General features: G+C 40.6%; 1 protein-coding gene across 1 annotated transcript in view; it reads right to left on the bottom strand.

The window, feature by feature from the left end:
* KCNK10 (potassium two pore domain channel subfamily K member 10) overlaps positions 1-13,523 on the bottom strand; it is a 69,538-nt gene extending 56,015 nt beyond the window's left edge. Inside the window, exon 1 of the mRNA XM_075152495.1 lies at positions 13,472-13,523. Coding sequence (XP_075008596.1) covers positions 13,472-13,523 — 52 coding nt within the window. The remainder of the gene's footprint in view (positions 1-13,471) is intronic.
* Positions 13,524-24,250: the final 10,727 nt, after the last annotated feature.

Below are 24,250 nucleotides of genomic sequence, written 5' to 3'. Positions count from 1 at the left end.
AAAACAATACTGTATGTGTTCACAGTTTGTCTCATGTAAACACTGTCACAGAGATGTTAGCAAATTAATTAAATTCAAGAGTAATTTCAAAAGTTGATTAAAACAAGGTCTTTATCATACATGCATCAAGCAGGTACAATGGTTTGTCATCAACGTATTAGCAAATCTTCAAGTTCTTTTAGGGGACATGCATTTTTCCACTATATATGACAAAATGCTGGTCTGTCTATTGCAAGATTATTGGACAGCCATAAATCAGACTCCTTTCTTTTGTTGGTTATAAAGGAAAAATATGATACCCACAAGCTGTGTAAGCTGCTCTTGCTGATTATTTACAAGAACTTCCAAATTCTGACCCAGCCTCTCTGCTGTCAGAACCGCAGTCAGAGCCTGCCCACAAACCTAAAATGGACTGCCCAAGAGTTACTCTCTTGCAAACACAGCTTAGAGCTCCTGCCTACTGAGGCTATGCAAATGGCAGGGAAACAACAGGAAGCCCAAGGCTGGCTTGCGCAGCTACCAGCCAGAACTTACCCACTGACATTAAAAAAATCTCTGCAAAAGTCACGGTCATGGGATGCTGGGATACTTTCCCCTCCCTTCTCCCTCTCCCAGGCACTGCACTTTTCTAAGGCACACATGACAGCTCACTGGTCAAAAGAATGGATGTGCTAAGGCAGGACATAAACTCCAGGAACAGCTGAAAGCATCTTCGTTTTTTTTCTTTCTGGTTTGGCTTCAGGACAGCAGTCCTCGGGGGGTTCCTAGCTAACGCTTATTGGCATTAACATGGAGATGCACTGCTACTGACACCATTTGTAGCACTACTTACAGAGCTGTCAAGTCCAGTCGAATACTTGAGGGAGATTTGTCTTGTGCTGGAGTGAGAATGTACACTGCTGGAGGGCAGTTCGAATTTTGTTTCCCTTGCTTTGCTTCCTCTCTCCCCGACCTCTCTTCCACCCTGCCCTCCTCCAAATCCATCCATCTGCTCTTGTCCCTCACTTGTCTCCAACCATGCTGGCAGCGTGGGAGGCAGCATACCCGTAACTCCCTGCTCAGTTCTTCTCAGCACTTGGCACTCAGCTACCCTCCCCGTTGCCTCTGACACTTGAGCCCAGAGCAAGGAGCCAAGCACATGTTCACATGTAACGGGACTCATCAATGAACTTCAGGTATTGGAAAATGGGAAATAGAGTAGAAGAGTATTACAGTGAGGAGCAGGAAGAGTTGAGGGGAGATTAGAAGTGATTGACAGGGGCAAGTCCCAAATAAGGAGCCCTCCTGCTTCAAGATTGGTGACTGTGTTTGTTCCAACACACTCACTGGCAGCAGTGCTATCATGAGGTTTATGAAGCTATTTATAGAGAAACTGCATACAGAGAAACCCAACAGAAATTCTCACCTTTCCCTTTCTAAAATAAGACTAAAATCAATAGATCACTGTTAAAACCTGTTTCCCTAGCATTAGATCAGTATTTCTTGCTCTTGCTAAAATTGGGAGTTCTAGTTCATGCAGTTCTCCACTCTGTCAAGAGCCAAATAGGAAGCAAGTGCTTTTGGCTCAAGATCTTGGGGTATAGAGATGACTTCGTGAAAAAGAGTTCCTGTCAGAAAAGATGAACATACTATTGTTTTTCCTTATTAGGTAATATATAGAAAAACTGCTTTCTTGTCAGTATGTCACAAGCCTCAAGTACAAGCACCAAGTAATAAATAGCTGCTCTCTGGTGCTCTGCAGACTTCACGCTTCGATGAACAACAGACAGGTTGAAGCAGTAATGCTGCTGCTTATCTATAACCTTCTTTTTAAAGACTAATAAAAAAAATTCCATTGCACCATGACATGCCGTTGGATGAAATGAGTTCATTACTTTTCTTCACCAGGAAGTGTCCCAGAATTCCAGTAACATTTAGGAAGAGTCTGAATCTTGCACTACAGGAGTTCAAGGTGTTCTGCTTCAAAGTGCTCACAGGATAATGTAGGGTCAGCGTTTTAGCTGGTGTCCTTCTGCTAGAGCAGCTGGACTGGGATCTTCCAAATATCCTATCTCAAGCATTCACAACAGAAATTTAGCCAATGGTCTCATGGTCAGACCAACCAGTGAAGGAAACCCAAGTCTTGCAACTTAGCATAAGAAGGCCTGTGTACAAAGGGAAGAACACTCTTATTGACAGAAACCTAGTCGTAAAACAAGCAAGTGGAGGAGACAAACAACAAAGCAAAGATTCATGCTGGTTTTCCTAGCAGGAAGCTATCTAATGTACATTTGAAATGTGATTGATGCTGGCTGTCTGCCAGGGATACAGCCTAACAGCGGAGTGAAGGAATCTCTTGATCACCTCAGTCATGCGAAGGGGACTTTAGCAGCACCACTGACTACAGTATAGATTGGAACTGTGAGACGCCAATACATCACTCAGCTGGGGCAGTACAATATCTCCTGCAGGACTCTCTTAGGTTAATAGCCAAGGAACAGATCTTTCACATATGAGTAAGGCCAGAAAAACACATGCAATATAACCTCTAACCCCAGAATAAGAACAGTGTCAGCACTAATTGTTCCCTTCAAAGATTTCTTGGGGCATCCTTATGGATGTATCTGCACGTTACTGACCATATCTAAAGAGCTCATACTGATGCTCCTCTGTAAAAACAAGAAGTAAGAATTTCTGCATCAGTCTAGTGGTGTCTTCCCCAACCTGGCTAATGATTGGAATCTACAGAAAAATATTTTGAATTCAGGCAAATCTCATTAATGATCCACCACTTCAATTAAGTGATAATTTCTCAAATTTTCTGGGCAACAGCAATAAAAGTGGATCCTTCATCATGTGGTAATGATCAGAAATCTTGTAAGAAGCATATCAGTCGGGCTATTTTTTAGTTCACTGGAGCTATACTACTTGCATATCCTGAGGATCCAGTCTATTTAGCAGTCTTAACTTCCTATACACAGTAACAGTCTTAGTTAAAGTGAACGAAGGCTTTTCAGTACTTTGAAAACCTGTTCTGGAACAGGACAAAAAATACATATAATATAAGATCGCTATTACAAAATTAGCTTGTGCAGAAAAGCTCTTTCACAAGGAAGAGAAAGTTGCTGTTGAAATGCACATGTTCAGCATAGCCAATTTTATTTGCCCTTATTCTACATTTTTTATAACATACACATTTTTCTTTTACACTTTTGGTGTGTAAGTTGCACCAGTAATGTTGCCACAGTCAGAATGATTTACCTGTCCGGTCTGCATGTAAGACAATTACTAGAAAGTGACTGTGAGTCAAAGAGAGCTCAGGTAAGCAAAAGTAAGTAGGTTAAAGAGACTTCAGACCCATTATGCTGCTCACGGCGGTGTATAATAAACAGAATAGATGAACAGTGTCACTGGGAGGCTGGTTGGGCACACAGAGCTCCAGATCAATGCCAGGCTGATTCTGGCTGCGCAAATCTGGCTTGGAGTTTGCTATATAGTATATAATTTAGGGTATCTTATATGATAAGGAGTCTGTCAGTACAACAACTGAATTACACAAGACTTTTCTTATCTCATGCTCAGCTTCTATTCAGATAATATTGTAGAAATACAGTTGTAATTTGAACTATGATAAAACTTTACAGTTACACAAGGATGGCATCTGCTGATATGGTATGGCTTCTAACACCTCGCAGTACTTCACAGTGTTGCCATACTGAATCACTGACATGTAGCTACATGCATTCACAGATCAGACTTAAGAAAGAGATAGTTGTGGCCCTCTAATCAGTTTTGCCCACAATTAAGCTTCACCTAAGCAAAAGTATGCCTGCACAGTGTATAGCAGGTGGACATGAACTCATTCTCCTGTGCTCAGGGCTGGTGAAAACAAATCACTGCTAATAATGCCAAGCTCAAAGTATTTTATAACTTTCAGCAGAGGTGCACTAACCATAATGGTGTAACTTCTTGTAAGCCCAAAGCATGCACAAATTGAGAATGAGTCCACCAGGAAAAAGTAGTGTATACCTGCCCTAAATCCTCGTAGTGAGAAGCTACCCAAAGCCATTTGAGCTGAAGTTCAAAGTATGAGCAGGAACAACGCTTGTCTCATTTCTTTCCTTTGCTGTAACTCGGAATACATCCCAGCAGAGTCAATACATATGTCGTCAAATTGGTCAGTGCAGCCTGGAGAGTGATTATGCTGACTGTAAACCAGACATCAACTGAAAGTTCTTCAGGCTCCATGAACCATATTTGACTATATCTCCCCTAACCATAGCAGGTTCTTAGAAACTTAGAATTTCTCTGCATTACAGATACCTACCTATATTTAGGTGTTTTATTCTCCAACTAAGTCACACTCAAATGGCGTAATTCAGTTGCCCATCCGTATCATATAGTACCAAGTGAGAGGTCCTATGATATCCTAATTGGCCTTAAGCTGTTGCTCCAGGAGGGCAGAGGTCTCTCTTAGGTCCATTATCGTATATATCAGGCCTATGCAAATGTCTCAGCTACCTTACAGTCCCTTAAATGGCAGCAGATGCCTATTTTTAGAAAACTGAATCTTAACAAATAATGTCTGGTAGCAATCAGAAATTCAGGTCGCAAGGTTATATGTCAGTATATCATTGTAACCCAGTAATGAACTCTGCTTCTCATGAAGGCAAATTAGTATGGTGGCTATAGCATCATGAAGAGGTGGCTCTGGTGTTGTTTCTGTAGCTGTCATGATTGCTGCTACCCAACTCTGCACGACCCTTTCTTGTGCAATCCAAACTTAGCAGTCTTAACATTTAAGTAATCACTGATGGATCTGAGTTAACCCAGAGGAATGTCTTTGAGATGTGTGAGCGGCTTCCTTCATTTCAGCTGGGATTTTCTGCAGTACCATTTCTTTTATAATTCTTTCATCATTGAGGTTTTTCACACATAGTAGCTAGTGACTGCCTTTTGTTTCTTTAAAATGAAAAGCTGAGATTTGAGAGGATAAAAGCCCTGGATAAGCTGCCAGTATGTATTTGCTCTTTTCAAATCATGCCAGTACTATTATACTACGGTACCGAGTAAGAGAGAAATAATTCAAGCACCCTTTAACAGCATATCACTGAATCTGAAGAATCTCAGTGGCACAAGTTTAAGGTGCCAAAATCCAAAATCTTCATCCAATAAAGTCAGTAACATGTTGTTTTTTCTTCCTAGGGAAGAAAAGATGAGTCAGTCCTGCTGAGATATGAACATATGGCTCTAACAAATCTAGGTACTCAAAGCCTGATCCTTAAAGCACTGTGATGATCCTGTAGGATAGTGATACCAAAATAACTTGTATTGCTTTGTAAGAAGACGATTTTTTGGGTGTTAACTTTTGTTATCCCCTACTAGTTAAACAGTCTATTGTCTTCAGCAAACAACGGTCACAGAGTCATGCGTAATCTATGGGTTATCAGAAATGAATAGAACTGAAGCAATTTAAAGATCTATTGAATGCATCTCTTTGGGGGCAGAATTAAAGAACAAACGGAAGAAACATAAGCATGTTTCTCCAATGAAGGACAAGCCAAATAAACAGATCATCATCTATTAAAGATACTTACTTCATCAGATGAAGATATTTTGTAATATGTCCATAAGCTTATTTATATTATGCTTTAGTTTTCCTCACAGAGGAGGACCCTGATACATGCCTGAGGAACCAATAGAGAACATAAAAATACTTCATTTTTTTTTAAATATGCCCTAGGTTATGTGCTTACTTCTAAAAGGTAGAAAGAACATCATGTGCTTGAAAACAGTGAATTCTATTTGGAGGCAGCCAAATTTGTCTTTATGTCCACCCATTTTTTTTTCAGACCATTTTCAGCCTTACCACAGGTACACTCTTTTCATTCTGCATTTTCTGCACCTCTGGCAGCAGATCTGACCCTGTCACACTTTGGGTCCATTCTTTTGTAATCTACATTACCTGAAGCAGCTTTCCTTTGTCTCTCCTTGTTAAGTCTTTATTGCTTTTCAAATGTCCTCTAAAATTTCAAATAGCAAACTCAAACAAAATGCTGGACCTAACTATGTCTGGACTTCTAAAAAAAATTGAACCCACACCCAGACTTTGCAGCTGATCACTACGCCTATTCAGGACTCCAGATCCTAAGTGCAACAAGTTTCAAGCACTTTCATATATTTTATATGTCATGCCCCTTGTCACAACTCCAGCTTTCAGCAGGATGTTCCCCTTCCATTTGAAAAAACAGAAAAATAAAATGAAGCCAGGCTCATGTATTTTCTTCCACCTTTTTTTTTCCCTCTATACAGGTTTTGATAACAGATTCTATCACCTTACTGGCTTGCTTTTCCACTTCCAACACCGAGATATACCCACACTGAATTTCCACTCTAACCTCAAAATCTTACCAGTGATCTCCTATGCTTGTATTTTGGGACATCTGAATAACACATAATAATACACGCATTTGGGACATTTTGCCAATAATAAGATTTGTAATAGCATAACAATTGTACTAGCAGTTAAAGAAAAAGATGAAATCTGAATTCTTGGTCTCAGCATTCCCAGACCAAGGAAATATCCCCTAAATTCTGTAGTTCATTAACACAGTAAGAGATTCATAGTTCACTTTTGAAATACTATTTTGTTTAAATAATCTGAGTTAATGTTTGATTGTAACTGTGAAAAGCAGCCCAGAAATTATGTTGGGAGAATAATAAGGGTCCATGGACTAAAAAGGATTGGTACTACCACCCTGAAGTACAAGGGTATATGATATGTGCTGTTCTCACTTGTTGTTTTATCTCATTGGGGTAACTAGTGAGAACTGTATGGCATGTTATTTATGAAAGTCAGTGGGTTCATCTTAGAGCACATTTTCCATTATAGTTAAAATGTTTTTCATATACATGCTTTATAGACAAACAATAGAAGTATAACCAATGTTTCAGGAACTAGAATATGAGCAGCCTCTGTCTGACAAAGGCCAGGTCCCAGGATGTTTTCAATTTCTTACAGAAAACAAAAAACAGAGGCATTCCATAAAAAAGGTAGTATTTAGCCTTTTGCTGAATGTCACTTCTTTTACATAAAAAACCTATAAAAACCAGTCAACTGTTCAGCATTTATATTCTCTGCTTTGGCTTTTGCTATTACACTGAGATTATTGCAAAATAAAGGTTAGGCATTACTATGACACTGAATTCTGTAATACTCTACCTGTTGAATACCAGTGTGTTTGTTATCGCTTTCTTACCTTGACTTCCTCATTGTTCCCTCCCCATTTCACTCCAGGTACTTACCCTATTTACAACACAACATCTAGGGCCCCTGATCTCCCAGTGATTCCAGGCACTCCTTTACTTTTAACTCAGTAAAGCCTGCGGGGACAACACAGTTCTGATACTTTTAAAATGAAGAATCTCATGTCGCTCGCACTGAAGTGAGTGGTAAAATTCCTAGCTCTGGATTAAATCAAGAGAGTAAGAACTAAACTGTATCACCATGTGTATGCACTCTTCTGTCTGAAGCTGATACAGTCCACACGCTAGCTACATAAAACTACATAAACACCAAAAGCTGAACCAAAACCTACCCAATTACAACTGATATCATATATCTTTCTCCCAAAAGCAAACTCCATCACTTTAGGTAGCATCAGTTTTCAAGAGTTGCCCAAGGGACTTTCCAGTCCAAAAGCCTATTAATGGATTACTCTTGTACATACGTGGCAAAAAATAGCATTGGTATTCTTCACAAAAATAGTAATTCTGTCTTAACATCTCCCACTGCTGACAATTCTACTGCTCTCTCTGTCTTAGACTTAGAGCTTCATATTGCCTTTGATTCTTTTCATTCTTTTCTACCTTGACTGTAGTTCAGTCTTTCCTCACTATTACTAAGAAAGCTGGTGTCCAGTCTTTCACTCTGTCACTTTCTTATTATTAATTTTACTTTTCTGAATCCTTAGTTTTTCCATTTCCAGGGCATCTTAAAAACAACAATGATGAAACTAATAGCGCTCTGCTGTCTTTCTTCCTCTCCTGCTAATTCAGTCATATCTTCCTATCTCTTACCACAATAAGGTCCACAGTATTCATCTGCCTCCCCTGCAGGCTCCACGTAACCTTTAGTAAAATTCTGATTTCTTCATTCTCTTTTATTTGTTTTCCAAACTCTTCAAATTTTCCACCTTACTGTATTTGGCACTATTGCGCCTACCATGCACCGCCCGGAATGTCCTCCTGTTTATCCAATTCCTATTCTCCTTCAAATCTCTCTTTAAAATAAACTCCTTACAGTTGTTCTGCAACCCATGCTTATTAGGCACAGCAGAGTCCTGGTCTCTCAGTAGCCAATACGATTGGTCAGTAGCCAATACAATTTTGTAATATAAGTAGCACATGGTCAGTACCTGCTGACCATGGGTCATTTGCTGGGATCAGAGCTACTTTTTTACACATTATAGCTTTCCATAGCAGTCTTCTTACACTGAGCTACTAAGAACTGACTTACTAGTGCAGAATGATATTGTCTAGCTCACAGTTGCACTCCACTTCTTTTCATATATCTTCTTGAAAACAGAGGACAGAAATGAACACCCTCATTCTACTCATCTATGCCTTTATAATCAAGTTTGCCTTCTGCATTGGTCTCTTTGAACAAAAGGACAGAAAAAGCAGGAACTGCAGCAGTTTGTAACACTCTGCAGACAGTGTCCGTTTAATTTATACTGAGTAGCTGATGCTGAAGATTTTTCCAACAAACAGTCATCAAGGGGTGATCCAGTCCTGATACCTGCATGAAGGCATTTGAGACTCAGCTCAGTTGTCCACATATAGGTGTCCAGTGCTGTTGAGGTGTCTCAGGTGAAGTGAGAAATCGCATGGCGGTGACACAGGACCTATGGAAGGCTTGAGCCCCTCTGGAGCGGCAGCTGGGGAATATCAAAGGTCTCTAGATACTTCTAATGGGAAACTCAATTGAGTCTTTAGTGTCTGTAAAGAAGCACGAGTAATACTAGTTTCCTCTAGTTGTAAAGTGCAGAGACAACCTTATTTCTTAATTGATGTGATCTGTGTAACCTTATTTCTTAATTGATGTGATCTGTGTATGATGACAGACTGTTTTGCTCCCTCCTAATTGTTTTAGCATTTGATTGCAATACATACGCTCTTCTTTCAATAGCAGATCTTAGATTGCTCTAAACAAGTTAATTCTATTTCACAACACCCTTGTGCATTACGGAAGTATTAATATTCCCGTTTTGCAGTCAAGGAAAAAGGGAGGAAAAGAAAGGGTAAGTGGCTTAATGAAGGTTAAACAGTAAGTCAGTGGCAAAAGCTGAGGAAACTCCAGACTCTCAACCACAGCTTGAATTCCCCACAGACCACTTACTCCCACGCTAAACGTAAGGATGATAATAAATGCATGATTTTAGGGTTCCAAACTGCAGAAAGCCATCCTACACAAATGATGTCTTTGTGAAAGGATGCGGGAATTTGCATCAAAACTTCAGAGTTCAAAAAGGTCAGTGTAGAGATAAACACGTACCTGGAAATTCAAAAGCTTTGACAATCCATATCACTGTGATGACAGCAAAAAACTGCAGGCACAAAGGATGGAACAAGACTGAACTGAACTCCATTATCTGCCTATTAAAAGCATCACCAAGATAGACACTCTTCCCTTGGAAAAGACATCTCACTATCACCCTGCAAGACAGTCATGTTTGGGGATAATTTCTGAGCATATTGGAAACGGTCTCATCTACCCTTCTTTTCTGCAAAGAAACAGCAATTTTAAGCAGATAATTCATAGGGGAAAAAAATGATATTGCTGTAACATCCAGATGTCTCAGTCAGGATGAGGGACCCATTGTGCTTTAGGTACTGTGTAAAAATATATGTGCAAAGAGATTATAAGCCAATTTAAGCACAGACAACAGGTGGGTGTAACAAACAGCAGGAGGAAGGCAGGAAAGAGGAGAGATGAGAACAATAATTACAACAATTAACGTCTTCATATGCTGCTATAAACCAAATCGTATATTCTGAAAAGTATAGATGGGAAGTTGTATGAGGTATGAAACTAAAATCTGATCTTTCACTAATTTCAGTTATTATTGCTTTGCCTGAATTGCACCAAATGGGAGAAACAAAAATCAGTGATAGGCAGATAAAATGTTTTATGATTGTGTATATCCAGGCTGATTCCACCAGTAACACAAATGGCAGGCTTGTGTTTTAAAATGTAAGGCCAGGTAGTGTGAGATCCTGTACCCCTACTCAACGTGTCCAACTCTCCCTAAAACATTCTTGAGGTGCCTGCTTGAGTCTTTTACTCATTTCTTACCCCATTCACTCACTGTAAATGAATAGTATGTTTTTTAATCTATTTATATGAGATTCTAGGACATATTGCACATTGGATTGTTAGGGACAAGTCCCAATGACTTTTGGGATGGAGTTTGATCTATTTGTTAATGGGATTATATAATTTGATTGCCTGGAATAGGAGGGGACTTCACTGGAGGAATCTGGACCTTATATACTTCCAGGTTTATGAAATATTTGCTTTATCTAGAAGACAGGGGAACACACAGATATACTCTATACCCAAGACAAGTGAAGATACTACATAAAAGCACAGTTCAGTCTCCATGCCCTGTTTGTTCCAGTTTAATGGCTGCGAAATCAGCTTCCCATTAGCTGTCTGTCAGACACCATCCCTCATGTCAATTCTATTCTTTTAAACCTGTTCTCTCCACAAAGTCTTTCTATGGTATATTGATCTTTGCTGATGTGAACTGAGAATACCAGTTTTATGCCAGATGAAAGCTACCAGCAGACTCTAATTTATTTATCTATGTAAATATTTATAGTTCAGTCAGCATTATGGAGTTTGAGCGTTAATTCATTTGAATTACTATCATTCTGACCGGGGTTCAAACCAGCAACATCATCAGTCCCAAGCCAGCCATAGCTCCACAACAAGGGCCCTGGCCTTTAGAAATGTGTATAGTTTCTAGAAAATATTGCCTGGAATAATCAGATCTAAACAATTTTTTAGATACCATTGCTCTCACTTACATCATTGGACTGCTAGCTTGCTTGCCAGGAACACCAGTTGATATATTTCAAGTACTGTTAGCACAAGTTAGCACAATTCCTACTAGACAAAACTGTGGAAACTGCACGTTCTCTGTCTGACGACCAGAACAGGGCACGATCATACAATATGCACTGAAATGAGCCTGGTGTTTGTGTGTGAACATTAACTGGACATGAGCTCTGCTTTTAATGCTTAGGACTCTTTGTATCCTTGCACCACCAGCTTTCTACATGTTGATCTTTGTATCTGAGAAAAGATACTTCAGTTCTTAACTCCAAGGATATCACACAGGATGCAAAACATACCATTATTCTTCACATGCACATGCAGAGAACAGACTACATGTGTGACTATAAATCAAATTCATTTTAGGGCTCTAAGTGATTTTGTGTAGATCTTTGCTAACATTTATATCTACATAAATATATTTTTGTTTCAAAAAGAATGGAACTCTGATCTACCTTGCCTTCTACCTACTAGAATCACTAATTCTTCAGTGGGACTTTGTAAGTACAATGTCATTGCACTGTTCCTCTATTGGTTGAAGGATTGGGCCTTAGACAATTTTCCCTTACCAATTTGCCTTTTTCCATTCCACCAAAATTTATCTACTTCCTGAGTCCCTTGGAGAATTAGAAATTAACATTTTTTGCTTCCTTCCTGGCTATACATTAGCATCCTTGCTGCCTGGCTAACAAAGTCAATACGCTGAGGGGAAATAACAGGTAGGATTCTGCAGTCCTTAGCAGGGATTCAGCTTGGCAGAGAGGAAATCTGCTGGGTTTGAGGTCTTTTACCTGTTATGGTACTCTACAGTTTTGGACACATTAGTAAATTGTGACCAACCACCTGTTGGATCCATATGCTTTAAAGCTGATTGCCAAGCAAAGGAGCTGCATACAGAATGCCATCAGTTCAGCCTCCTGTGTGCCTTGTCAGGGGAAGGGAGGAAAGGGCTTTTTGCATTAAAAGGCATTTTGCAAGACATAAAATGAATTAAAATGAAGCAACAGCAAACACGCATTCAGAAAAGCACCTGGGAAGAGCAATTTTTCACCACACAGAATTTTGACCCTAGGATAAAGAATATACCATTATTAAAATAATCAAACTTCTGTTAGCGCTACTATCCATGTGTTCATTGGGAGGCTGAGGGCGGATGAGGCTGATGTGTCAATTTCAAACTTCACCTAATTAAGAATGTAGTAAGGCTTAAACTAAAGCTTAATTGTGTATACTATTCAAACAGCTCATCAGATCTGCTCAGCAGAAAGATGTCTGTTTTGCTGTATTCCTTCTACACCAGGAGAAACTGTTTCTAACGTTTCATTTTGTAGACGTGAGGGCACGGAGGACGACAGACAAATTGACCACTAAAACCAAACCTGTGGAATAAAGATGAATAATCAAAGCCCGTGCTATCACTTCATACTTCCTGCAAGCACTGCTGTACAGCGACTGGCTGCCAGCAGTTCTGCTGCAAACCTGAGCATATGGCTTCAAGTTGCTCTGCTCCTGTACTGATGCACAGAAATATGACACAACAGTATACAAATTACCAGTAGGTTTTTTTCAGTCACTCCTTCTGTAGGTTGCACATGAACCTCCTCCCCGTGCCAGGAAAGAAGAGCATTTCATTATGGTTTATTTTAAAACACCACTTGGATCATTTTATTGAAAACCACTGCACTGGCGTAAATCTCCTTCCACCATCACACACACTCCCCAAGACAGACTCCAAACCTAACTATAGAGTTAATCAAACTATCCACTTGGGCTGATCAATTGTTAACAGGACAGAGTAAAGAGTCTAAAGGTCCCTTTGGGCTCCATTATTTAACGTGTCTTTTTATACCATCCACACTATGAGTTATATTGCAGCAGCATTTTGCTCCAGTTGCTTGCCAACAAACATTTGCCATCAAGGAGCTCTGAGCAAGCAGTCACATCTGTGTCCACTCCTGTACCACCCATCCAGCAGAGACAATGATCACTAGAAACAACAAAGGAGCCACAGATAAAACAAACAATGCTGTGAGCCAGAGATCACTGCTATCCCAGACAAGTTTGTCATGGAAATACTCAAGAAAAAGGGAGGGGAGGGGAGGAAAGAGAGATATCAAATATAGAACTCTAAAACTTAGACCTTGAAGAGGTTTTACCCATGCACCTACCCAACCCCACATCTGAAGAGCATTTTCTAACACACTGCTAGGATTGAGCAAGAAAGACTGAGCAGTGCACAAGGGAAACAGACAAGCATCCAACGTCTCCTCCCATTTGGAGTCAAATAGTCTCCTACGAGTCACTAGTCACAAGGAATAATAATAATTGTTGTTATTATTATAGTAATGATAGTAATAGAGAATCACCAACCTTGAGGATCCCAGTTGACCTGTTTTCTTGGAGTCTCGATTGGAAATTTCATCGCTTCCTTTTTGCACAGGGAGGAAAAAGAATTAAATAAATTCCCAACCTTCCTGTCTCAATGCTGCAGTCAAACAAATTAATTTCAAATTATAGGGAGCCTGCGCTGTTTGACTGAGGAGAACTGGTGGTTGCCAAGGAAAGAAATACACAAATAAATCAAAGAAGGTGGGGAGAGGCGGGGAGGGGAGTGGAGTGGAGGGGTTTGTACCAGCGAGGTGAGGAGGGGTGCAGGCACCCCAGCAGAGAGAGGGGGAGAAGGGATGGAGTGAGGACCGGAGAGGATCTGAGGGGTAGCGGGAACGAAGCAGGCTGAGATGGGCAGCGGGTCCAGGGTGCTGCTGGCTCCTGGGAGGCTCCCGGGGAGGCTCCCGCAGCTGGCTCGCCCAGTCCACCTGCAGATGTCAGGGTGGCGGGGTCCACGCTGCAGCCCGGCCCCTCTGCTGCGCCCACCTGAGGGGGCACCCGGGCTGGCGAGCCCGCAGGCTTGCAAGGATCCGGGAGTCACCCAGCCCCCCCACACCCCCAGGGACACCTCCCACACACACACACACTCTCTAGTCTCAGCCACCCCCAAAAATGAGCCCACCTCAGTTCAGCCCCGGGCACTAGAGGGGTAACAAAAGTCAGCCATGGGGGGTGAGCCGCAGCAGCATGGCTGGGGCGAGGCTGGGGACCACCTCGGCTGAATGCAGCAGCAGCCTGGCTTGCCGAGGAGAGCCGGAGCAGGAAGAGAAGGAGGAGGAGGAGGAGGAGGAGGGAGCCACCCTATAGCTTTGGAGGGAATTCACGGACTCCTCTCTGCACTGGCTTAAAAAGGGGGTGGGGAGAGGAAGCGAGGGGAAGAGGCTGCGAGTCCCTTTGTAAGAGGCGATGGCGGGGTGCCCTAGGGAGGGGGCAGGCTCCGGCTGGTACTTACTGGGTATCCTTCCCTGGAGGAGGATGCAGGCTTGTTTGGCGGAGTTTGCAGCCGGAGACACTCTCGACTAAGCTACGAGCAGCAGTAGCGGCGGTGGCAGCACATGGCAGGAGTACGACAGCATCCAGAGCCTCTGCAGCGCAGGGGGAGGGGAAAGGCAGGGGATCGTCCGAGCCCCCGCAGGCCCTGGGGGACCAGGACCGGGCACCCCGAAAGCCAGGGGACTCCTGCTCCCCCTTCTGTCCCCGCTCCTCTCCGCGCTGTGGACAGGGATAGACACCTGGCGTCAAGAAAAAGGCTGGCACGGCAGAGCTGAAAGATGTGGCCAGGCTACGGGGAGGGGGCAGGAGGGCTGGAAGGGAGGCTGGAGGCCTCTCGGAGCCCCCCTGAGCTCTCAGGAGGGCTTCGGGGAAATGGAGGACACTTGGCTTTACCTTGTGCAATTACCAGACGCTCGCTGCTTTCCAAGCCTGCATTCTCCCTCCTCTCCCGCCTGCTCCAGGCTTTCCCTCAAACCCAAAACAGGCTGGTAACACCAGAAAGGTCTCCAGTTCCAGTTACAATATGTGCCCCAGCTCCCCTCCCTTAGCCAGGAAAACAAAACCCCAGCCCCTCTGGGGGCCTGAAGGAAGATTGTGCGAGGTTAACCCTGTCCTGCCTGCTCTCTTCCACAGTGGAAATCAACTCCTTGTGTGAAAGGGATTGTTGGCTGGGGATGGTTTGGGGAAGAGATTCACAAATTCACGTGGGTCAGAGACAGAATCAGTCCTGAGGTCCATAGCCAGGACCATCTGAATTTTCAGGAAACATGGTTGTGATCTAAACTTGGTGCCTGAGACATTTTGTTCCCTGCTTTTTGCCCCATACTTCTTTTTGCTCTGTCTTGCCTTCCTATCTGTTGCTTAGATGTTAGTTAACCTTGTAAGACGAAAGGCAGAAATTTGTCCTGGTGAAAAAAAAGCAGTCTGAAATGCGTGGCTCTCCTCAGGAAACTCTGTGGAGGCTGGCACACTCTTTTCGTATCCACATTCAGAAGCTAAATGAATACACACATCCATGCTTGTCCCCAGTCTTTGTTCAACACTAAACAGGAAGGGGAAATCAGTATTTGTGAATCCACACCTTCATTTGGTGGTGGTGTGCAAGGTCCTGTAAAGCAGTATGTAGTTTGGAGGAACTAGATGGAAGTAGTGCAGCAAGTTTTCTTGGGGGGAGGTGCAGGGTGTCTCTCCTTTCCCTAATCCAAGCACCCCTGTGGCTCTTGTTTTGTGCTGTACAGAAGGCGGGAGAGGCTGCTCTAAGGGAGGACATGGAGAGAATGATAATGAGCCTGCTCAGTCAGACTTGAATTTGAGATGATTGCAATGATGACATCAGGAGCACAAGGTATTTCCTTTGCAAGCAAACCATGATGCATTCTGAACAGGTTTCGGGATTCCTGTTGACGTTACTTCTGCAAACTGAATGGAAACAAAAGTGAGGGTAGGCTTTGTTAATTGTGCTGTGTGATCACTTGAATGATGATTGGGAAATCTTTTCATTATTCTAATAACCAAAAAGGCTTCAAAGAAGGCTTCTGAACCCCCCAAAAGATCACTTATCAAATATGTATCTGTAAAGAACTACTTATACACACAAATATATCATCTATATATGCATGTATATAACTTTTCCTTAGCATTCAAAACAGTTTCCAGTTTACTGGCATCTTCCTTGTACATTACTGGGAAGAACTAACATATAGACATATATTACCCAATTCTGATTTGGAGCTCAGTCACCCTAACCCAAGCACTACTTTGTCTTTGTGCCATAACTATCAGCAGTTAACTGATGAGGTGGGTATTGTGCCACAGGCATCTGTCCACTGAGAACTCACCTAAGATCACCAAATTCAAACAGGCTACTGAAAGGCCAACAGCATTAAATTCCTGCTAACCCATGCAGGAAGTCTCTAGTCTAGAGGTGAAAACTTCAGGTAGTTCATTACCAGAAACAGATCCTGACTGTTACTGTCTAAAGAAGAGGAATTTTCATGCGGCCATATGAATCCTTTATTATTAAACTGACCTTATAGAGACATCTCATATTTTTTTGACTTACGGTAACACTAAGTAGATAATAATAACACAATACCATATTCCTGTTTCTTGTATCCTCTTAACGTTCCCATATTACAAAAAAGTGTCTGTAAGCTCTACATAAACGTTTGCTCTAGCTATATGGTTTAAAAACCTTGTGGCAAATCAATTGTGATCTGTCAAGTACATAAATGCATGACATCATGTAATTGTTTTGCAATTTTTTACCATGTTATGATCATGGAAATCTTGCTCAATTATTTCGATGCCTCAGACCTGCAGTTTTATCTAGCGAGCCAATTTATTCCCAAAGTAACTCATTTAAAATCAATGGGGTTACTCCAGAGATGGATTTGGCACAATGAGCGCATCTTTCACTGACAGCACAGCTGTTGCATAGAAACGTAACTATTATCTTATGCAAATAAAAGGCCTTTCACCCCTCAGTGATGTCGAATTCTCATGATAGGGAGAACTGGTGCCTTGAAGCTATAGTGTTTCAAGCTGTTACTCTGTCAACTTTTATAAGCTAAGGGGATTCAATAATGTTTAATATTTAAATGAAAGACCACGAAGACAAAAAAAAAAATATAGCATGATCAATCTACTTTAGTACCTGCACAAGAATTTTCAGGACTCAACTTTATATAAGTAGTTTATCAAACTGGTCTGCCTTTTCATTTAGGGCTCATTATTCAGATGTCCTTAATGTCCTCAGAGTTGGTGTTAGTTGAGAATCAGTGCCTCACAGGACTGGGCCTGACAGTCACAACACAACAGACAAGAGTCTTTCTATTACAAGCAATCTCATTGAAAGAAAAATAAAATGCCCCTTTACTGTTCATTAGTAATATGGCATGAGTGATTTAGAAGCTGTTCTGATGTAACTTGAAGAAAGCCATTGCAGAACAGATGAATAAATAGTTCTTATACCTACTTAAATACAGTGAGCAGGAATGGAAAAATGCATCAATAGTAGATAGAAATAATCTGTAACTTGTACGTTCCATTTCTTGGATGCACTGAAGACATGTGACATGGTTAGATGGAAGTCTAGACAGTCTTTGTGTCATCACCTTGCAATATGCTCATTTGTGTATATAACTATTCAGTTTATGGTTATTTGAAACTATATGGTTGTTTGAAATCTGGTGTTTCTGATTGTGAAGATCATTCTTCATTCAGTTTATTGCCACAGGATTGCTGTTATTTACACTCAGACCAAGATAGCCAGAGAATAACCCAAGTGAAGTGCATCCTGTTCTTTATATACTATTGACCCATCCTTCAGCAGTATGAATTTGGACAGGATCCAGTGCAGAATCCTTTTATAACACCTTTATTGTCTAGGAAGCCTTCTGTCTAGGAGGACATTTAAAGCCTTCTCTCTAGGATAACCTGAAGATCTTTTTTTCAGATGGTTTTCAGAAGCTTTAGTGTAGTTAGGAATCAAGAAGTTAGCTAAGAATCAGGACTACTAGGTACTGTGCAAGGAAAAGCAACTTACTATTTTTATTGTCTTCTACTGCATGCAATTTCTTAGCACTTTTTAAGTCGTAGCATGCAGTGCTGTGTCTTCATTCATTCAGGGATGAATCCACAGAACAGAAAATTTACTTATTGGCACAAATGGTTTCAATGAACCTGAGGTTTCAATGAGTCTACCTGAGGCAGATACACCTTTGGTATCTTCTCAGATCTGACCTGTTTGAGTTACGACAGCCTGTCTGCAGGTTCCTTTGGCCAGTGACACTAAACAGGATACACTATGGATCCTGCCTCTCATATCCTAACCCATCATTCATATCCTCTGACCCACTTTAAGCATCCACCCTCTAAATGCCAGAACAGGAGAGGGGGTACCTGGTTCACAGTTTGTAATCATCTTCTTCATCCTCAGTTCTTTTCTGGTAACCATTCCTCATTAGCCAGACTCCAGCTTTCAGACACCTGTTATATCAATCCCTTTGTATGGCCAGCAAGGACTACAGTGGAGTAGTTACCTCACATTTTTATTCTATCTGAAAAAGTACAGTATATGCACATTATTCGTGTAGTAGTATAATGTAGCACTTTTTTTTCAGTAAAAGATCTACCATGTAAAAAAGTATTAACTCAAGCTGCATAGTATTGAGTCTTTGTCTGAACCCACTTACATCTGTTTCACATTAGTTTAATTTGACTTCAGTACAATTACTCCCGAATCATAGTCATGGGAGAATTACAATCTGGCTCTTAGTTTTTCCATTATGCCCCTGAAGAATCCTCATAACATCAAAGGCTGATACCTGACAAAAATAGCAAGCCTGATTAATAAAAACAAGCCACCAAATTCATTTTATAGAGGTACTGTTCTCTTCCCTCACGTCATTTTTTTAAGATTTCTTACTAGCTAGATACATGATGCTTTACCTTAGCAGGTTGATAACTTTCCTCCATATTAAACAGGAAATTTGGGGGTTAGCTTTCGGAGATACGTATGTTTCTTTGACATTCACACCACTAACGAAAGGAAGGATTCACGCAGAAGTCAGCCCAGCCTGCTGACGGCTTTCAGGACCCTGGACAGTTTCGAGCTGGCGGGCAGCCCCCTGCTACCCGGCTGGCCATTTACCCACCGCTCTCACTGGCACCGGGGTCTGGTTGTACGGGCGAAACAAGAGGTGCAAGAAAACACGGATATGAGCCTCGCCGGTGCATGAGCTTCCTGGCCCCGTGTGAGAGTTCGGCCTGCCAAGGCAATGCAGTGTCAATGCAGTGACAACGCAGACTTTGTAGAAAGAACGTAGCAGCAGGCACAGAGGAAGAATATCACACAAAATATCAGGAGAGGGAAAATGAGGGGCAGCGGATCAAGGGCAGTCAGTATCAGGAACACTCTGACAGAAGTATGGGCAACTATGCTAGTGACGAGGTAAACAGGGAACGCGAAAACCCCAAAGCCTCTGATACGAATGAAGGAGTGAAGAATAGATGGCCTTGACATGAAAAGGGTAAGGATAAATGGGTGGGACACAGACTCTTTAGCTTGCAGGCAGAATGGGGGATAAATGAGTGGAAGTGTTTAATGCACTACAGAAATATATTAAATCACACCTGAGCATACAGGAGTCATTCAAGGAGTAGTATAAAATTGCACTACTTGAGTAGATCAAGGAAAATAGAGCCAAATAGTGTGGTTTTATGTATATGCTTGTTGCTCTAATGTTTTTTGTTTAATGCCTCCAGGTGTAAGAAATACACTCACAAAGCTTTGTACTTAGAACACCCAGGGATCTTCGGCAAGACTTCATATTATTTTCTGTATTGCTGCATAGCCTGACTATTTCCTTCTTAATCTGCAGGACTAGTTCAGCTACATGGAAGAATGCTTATCCTGTACTCTGACCTTACTTTCCGCAGACATGACAGCAGCCTTATCAGCCAGCAGGGCAGGGTCAGGGGCCATACACGCCAAAGACGTTAATGCTGGTTACAGAAGCATTGTCTTACCACCCATTCTACTGAAAACTTTCATCATTTCTTAGAATCAAGTATGCCACTAACTGCAGCTGTTCCTTTCAGTGTTTTTCAATGCAGTATATCGTCTCAGCAGCCTATTAAATGCAAGGATTAATGCAGCTATAGAATAGTTAAAGTAGGGAGGAACAGTCTGCACAGACACCATTCACTGTGACCAGTCCTCCTATAGCTTTCAGTCGTGCCTATTTCTTTTCTGCTCTGAACAGCAGGGGAAGAAAGAAGCTATACTGAGCATTTAAGGGCTGACTACAACTCTTGCATTAATCATCATCACTTTTACAGTACTTAGAAGAGCTTTACTACTTTCTAAATTAGGTAACATGTTTCTCACATGGCTCGAGTAGTAAGAAGCTGTTCCCAAAACATGAAAGCAATGGTATTTAGTATGGAGCTGTGGAATAAGGAATGAGATGAGGCTTCCTATTCAGTTTCACTCCCAGCACTCTCCCCCACCTTCCCTCAACTTTGTAGCCCAGGACATGTATCTTTTGAGCCACACAGATGTAGAACTTCTGCAACCAGTAGTTTAGCCATTATTTGAAAGGCTAATGCTCTGAATTGCCTGGGTCTCTGTATCTGCACACCACTGGCACCTTCAGTGCTGGATGTCTCGGAGGAAAATGACTTTGAAATAGGATGATATTTAAAGCAAAATTGAATTATTCTGTTGTAGGAAGAGTGGGGGCTATGTTCTGAATATAAATTAGAAAACATTAATATTAATTATAGGAACAGTGTGCCAGGCACTATAATAACAATCAGGAAAACAGCTCATGACTCCATGTCTTAATATACTAGCAAGGAAAAAGCTATTCCTGCATTTCTGAAGAAGCGTAGCCTAACACTAGGTGCATCCCAATTTGAGTTTCTACACAAATTGTACACTCACATACATATATAGTCATGAACAAGAAACACAAATACAAACCCGTGAATGGAATCTAGTGGACTTGGTAAAACAGAAAGCAATTAAAAGACTAGATTCATCCTAGTATATAACATCACCTTCTACAACAACTACCCTAATGAACATATTCTCCATTTCATTAACTGTTTCATAGTATTTTGTGAGAGAAGATATAGTGCAATTACAACAGTTTAAATGCAACATGGCAAGAGACTGCAGTGTTATTCACACATGGCATACTCTCAGCAAAGTGAGAAGCTCACTGTGAATCAACCCATAGGCAGTGGCTTCTCACAGTTAGCAGATCCGCTACAGCCTACAGACCAACAGGTGACATGCATTTCATTCTGCTACTCATGAAAAGAAATGTGTCACCATATATAATTATAGTAAGCCTCTGGACTATATGTAGTCTGGGAATATAAAGGCAATGAAGAGATTATGTGAGCTGGAAATTGTATTGAGATAACATATCTTTATGTTGAAGAATGGAAAAATGTACTGTACTTTAACTTCCTAAGCTAACAGTTGCAGGGTGTCTACAAGCAGCCTACTTTATCCATTTACATTTTGAATGTACACATTCTTTAAGCCTTTTATGGAGTAATTCAGGAATGCATCCTTAGAGCTCTAAAACAGCTGCAGTTACTTCTGTATGTAATACATAGAAAAGTCTTGGGATCTTCTGTTTAAAAGGAACAATATAAACCACTATATATCTTTTACATCTTTACATTGTATTTGTCTATAAAGATCCCATTTATTAGTTCTAATCTGCTTCCTTACTATACAAAATAAAGTGATGCAGGTAATCTCTAGTTCCCAGAGACTTAACATGGTTGTGGAACAGTCAGATCAAAATTACTTGTATTACAAAAAGCATGTACAACTCAGATAAGCACTCTGTTGTTTTTTTTTCTTCTTTTTTTTTTTTATTGTCACAAAGAAATAGTTTCACAAGGCTGCCTACTAAGGGAAAGATCTCCCCCTCATTTAGAACACTTCTTTGAAATACTAAAGAGTATTGGGAATTGGTGACTTTTATTACAGCAGCTTTCAACCAAAGCTTTCAAAAGTGACAAGTGATTTCCATCCCCAGCTGAAGACACCTTGAAAAAAACAGTTTTCAGACAATGCTGAGTATTCACTCTAAGAAAAAGATGCCCCTTTAAAACATCTCCAGTTGACCATTCAAGAATTCAGGAATCCAAACTAATTAGTCCTGATTCATAGTTATAAACTACTATAGCACAAGTTCCCAAAGGTATTTAGGCAAGCAACTCTGATTGAGTCAATGGCAGTCAGGACCTAAATATCTTGTGGATCTCATTTTAAGCACACACCACCAAATCCGTCAGTACTGTAACCATGCTAATGAAATTAAAGAAGAAAATAATTTAGCACAGAACTATGTTGGCAAGCATTTTGAGTAAAGGAAAGCAATGGAATGAATGAAGGCTCTGTCACCATCATAATTACCTATCTGCACAGACAGTGGTAAAAATGGACTCCATTGTACAGTTGAGAAGTAGTGCAAAAGTCTACATTTATGGCGCACGTTTTCTGAATGCCAGCTTGGAACTCAGAGCAGCTATGGTTATAAATATGTTGACAGAAATTTGACTCTACTAACATTAGATGCCGCTAGATATATAAACAGGCATAGGAGTTTGCTATTACAGGTCCTTGCTAGATAGATCAATATCTTGCCTTTGCCAATGCCTGTACTTGATATTTCAAGGAGAAACATAATACAGATAATTCCATTTTCTTTTACATCTTCCAGCTGAGTATCTGAAAACACTCTACTAGCAAAAGCGAATCATGGAAACCTTTTAGAATAAATATTATTATAGTCATTTACAGATGAGGTAATTGGTATATAGAAAGGTCTAGTATCTCATCTAATTTCATGAGAATCCTGAATATAGTGAAAAATGAAAATTAGATTTTCCAAAGCCCAACCACTTAATCAGAAAAAAAGGCTAATTTTATGACATAAGAACGCAGACTGGTATACTGAAAAATATTGTTGTTAAAGGAATAATGTAAGAATCAAAACATATACATATCTGTTACTATCATTTTGCTTGGTAAAAATATACCTCTTGTTCCAGTAGTTTATTCCATACAAAATCTTTGCATAAAACCACCCTTCCCTCTCAATTACCACAAACATCTGTAAATTATACATGCTGGCTATTTGGGTTATAAATCAGCACTTCATATTACTTTCTGGCAATATAGCATCATCCTTGAATTATAATAAATATCTAATTCTTGATTCTGTAACAGTCCAATAATAAATCGCAAAGGCTCTTTAATTTTTCATTTTGTGTAATCACAGAAATCTATACCTGTCAATTTATCCTTGTATGTCAACTTCCTTTTTCTCACTCCTGTAATTCTCTTTGTCTTTTCGATCTTCATTCCACTGTCTTGAGAAGCAGTGGCCAAAACTGAAACAAACACAGATATGTTCATTAAAGATCTATTGCAACTTTATTTAATTACAAAGCAAACTTTTTTTGCATTATCTTCCATGCTTTTCAACATTGTAATGCATTTCATTTCTCTCATAACTGGATAAAGACATATGCTCAAGGCAAACTACAAAAAAGCTGGGGTCCTATTGTTTCCCCATTTCTTGTAGGAAATTCACTGAAGCACTGAAATCAGTACTCACTTAAGCTGTGACAAACTCTAAAACAAATGAGGCGATATTTGGTATTTGATTCTTCAACACTTTTTTTCTGCTTCAGAGATGTGGCATCTTCATGGCAGATAGGACTTGGTTTGGTTCTGCTTTTGAATTGGGATGCGTATTTAAACAAGTGGGGTTTTTTCTTTGTTTATGCAACGAACACAAAACAAGTTTTGAGATACAGTGAATAGGTGCTTTGTGCATGAAAATTCTCTAAGATTGTGGCTGTTTGTCAGGAAATTTTCCAAAATGAATAATATTTCAGTTTTGGCTTTAGGAATGGCTTTAATGTCGTTAAAACAAACATCTATTTTTGGCCTACTTTATCCTCTACCATTACATTCATTATTCATTAATCAGGGGTTAGTAATAAAAGGCAGTCAACTTCCTTTTGTTAGTAATTGTTTCTGATTCACATATAGTGGTAGGAGGAAAATCCAGCTGTTGCAAACATTGGATACACAACAGTCTGACAGCCCATAGCATCTTCAGACATGGAGAGGCTGCCATGGGAACTGACAAAAGTAAAACAATATAGCTATATGTTTCATTATTTTGGAGAAGCAAGTTTTCAGATCAGTAACACTGCAGCTGC

The sequence above is a fragment of the Calonectris borealis genome, chromosome 5 (genome assembly GCF_964195595.1).
Source record: "Calonectris borealis chromosome 5, bCalBor7.hap1.2, whole genome shotgun sequence".
Classification (NCBI taxonomy): Eukaryota; Metazoa; Chordata; class Aves; order Procellariiformes; family Procellariidae; genus Calonectris; species Calonectris borealis.
The sequence above is the reverse complement of the archived record's forward strand: the minus strand, read 5'-3'. Positions and strand labels throughout refer to the sequence as shown.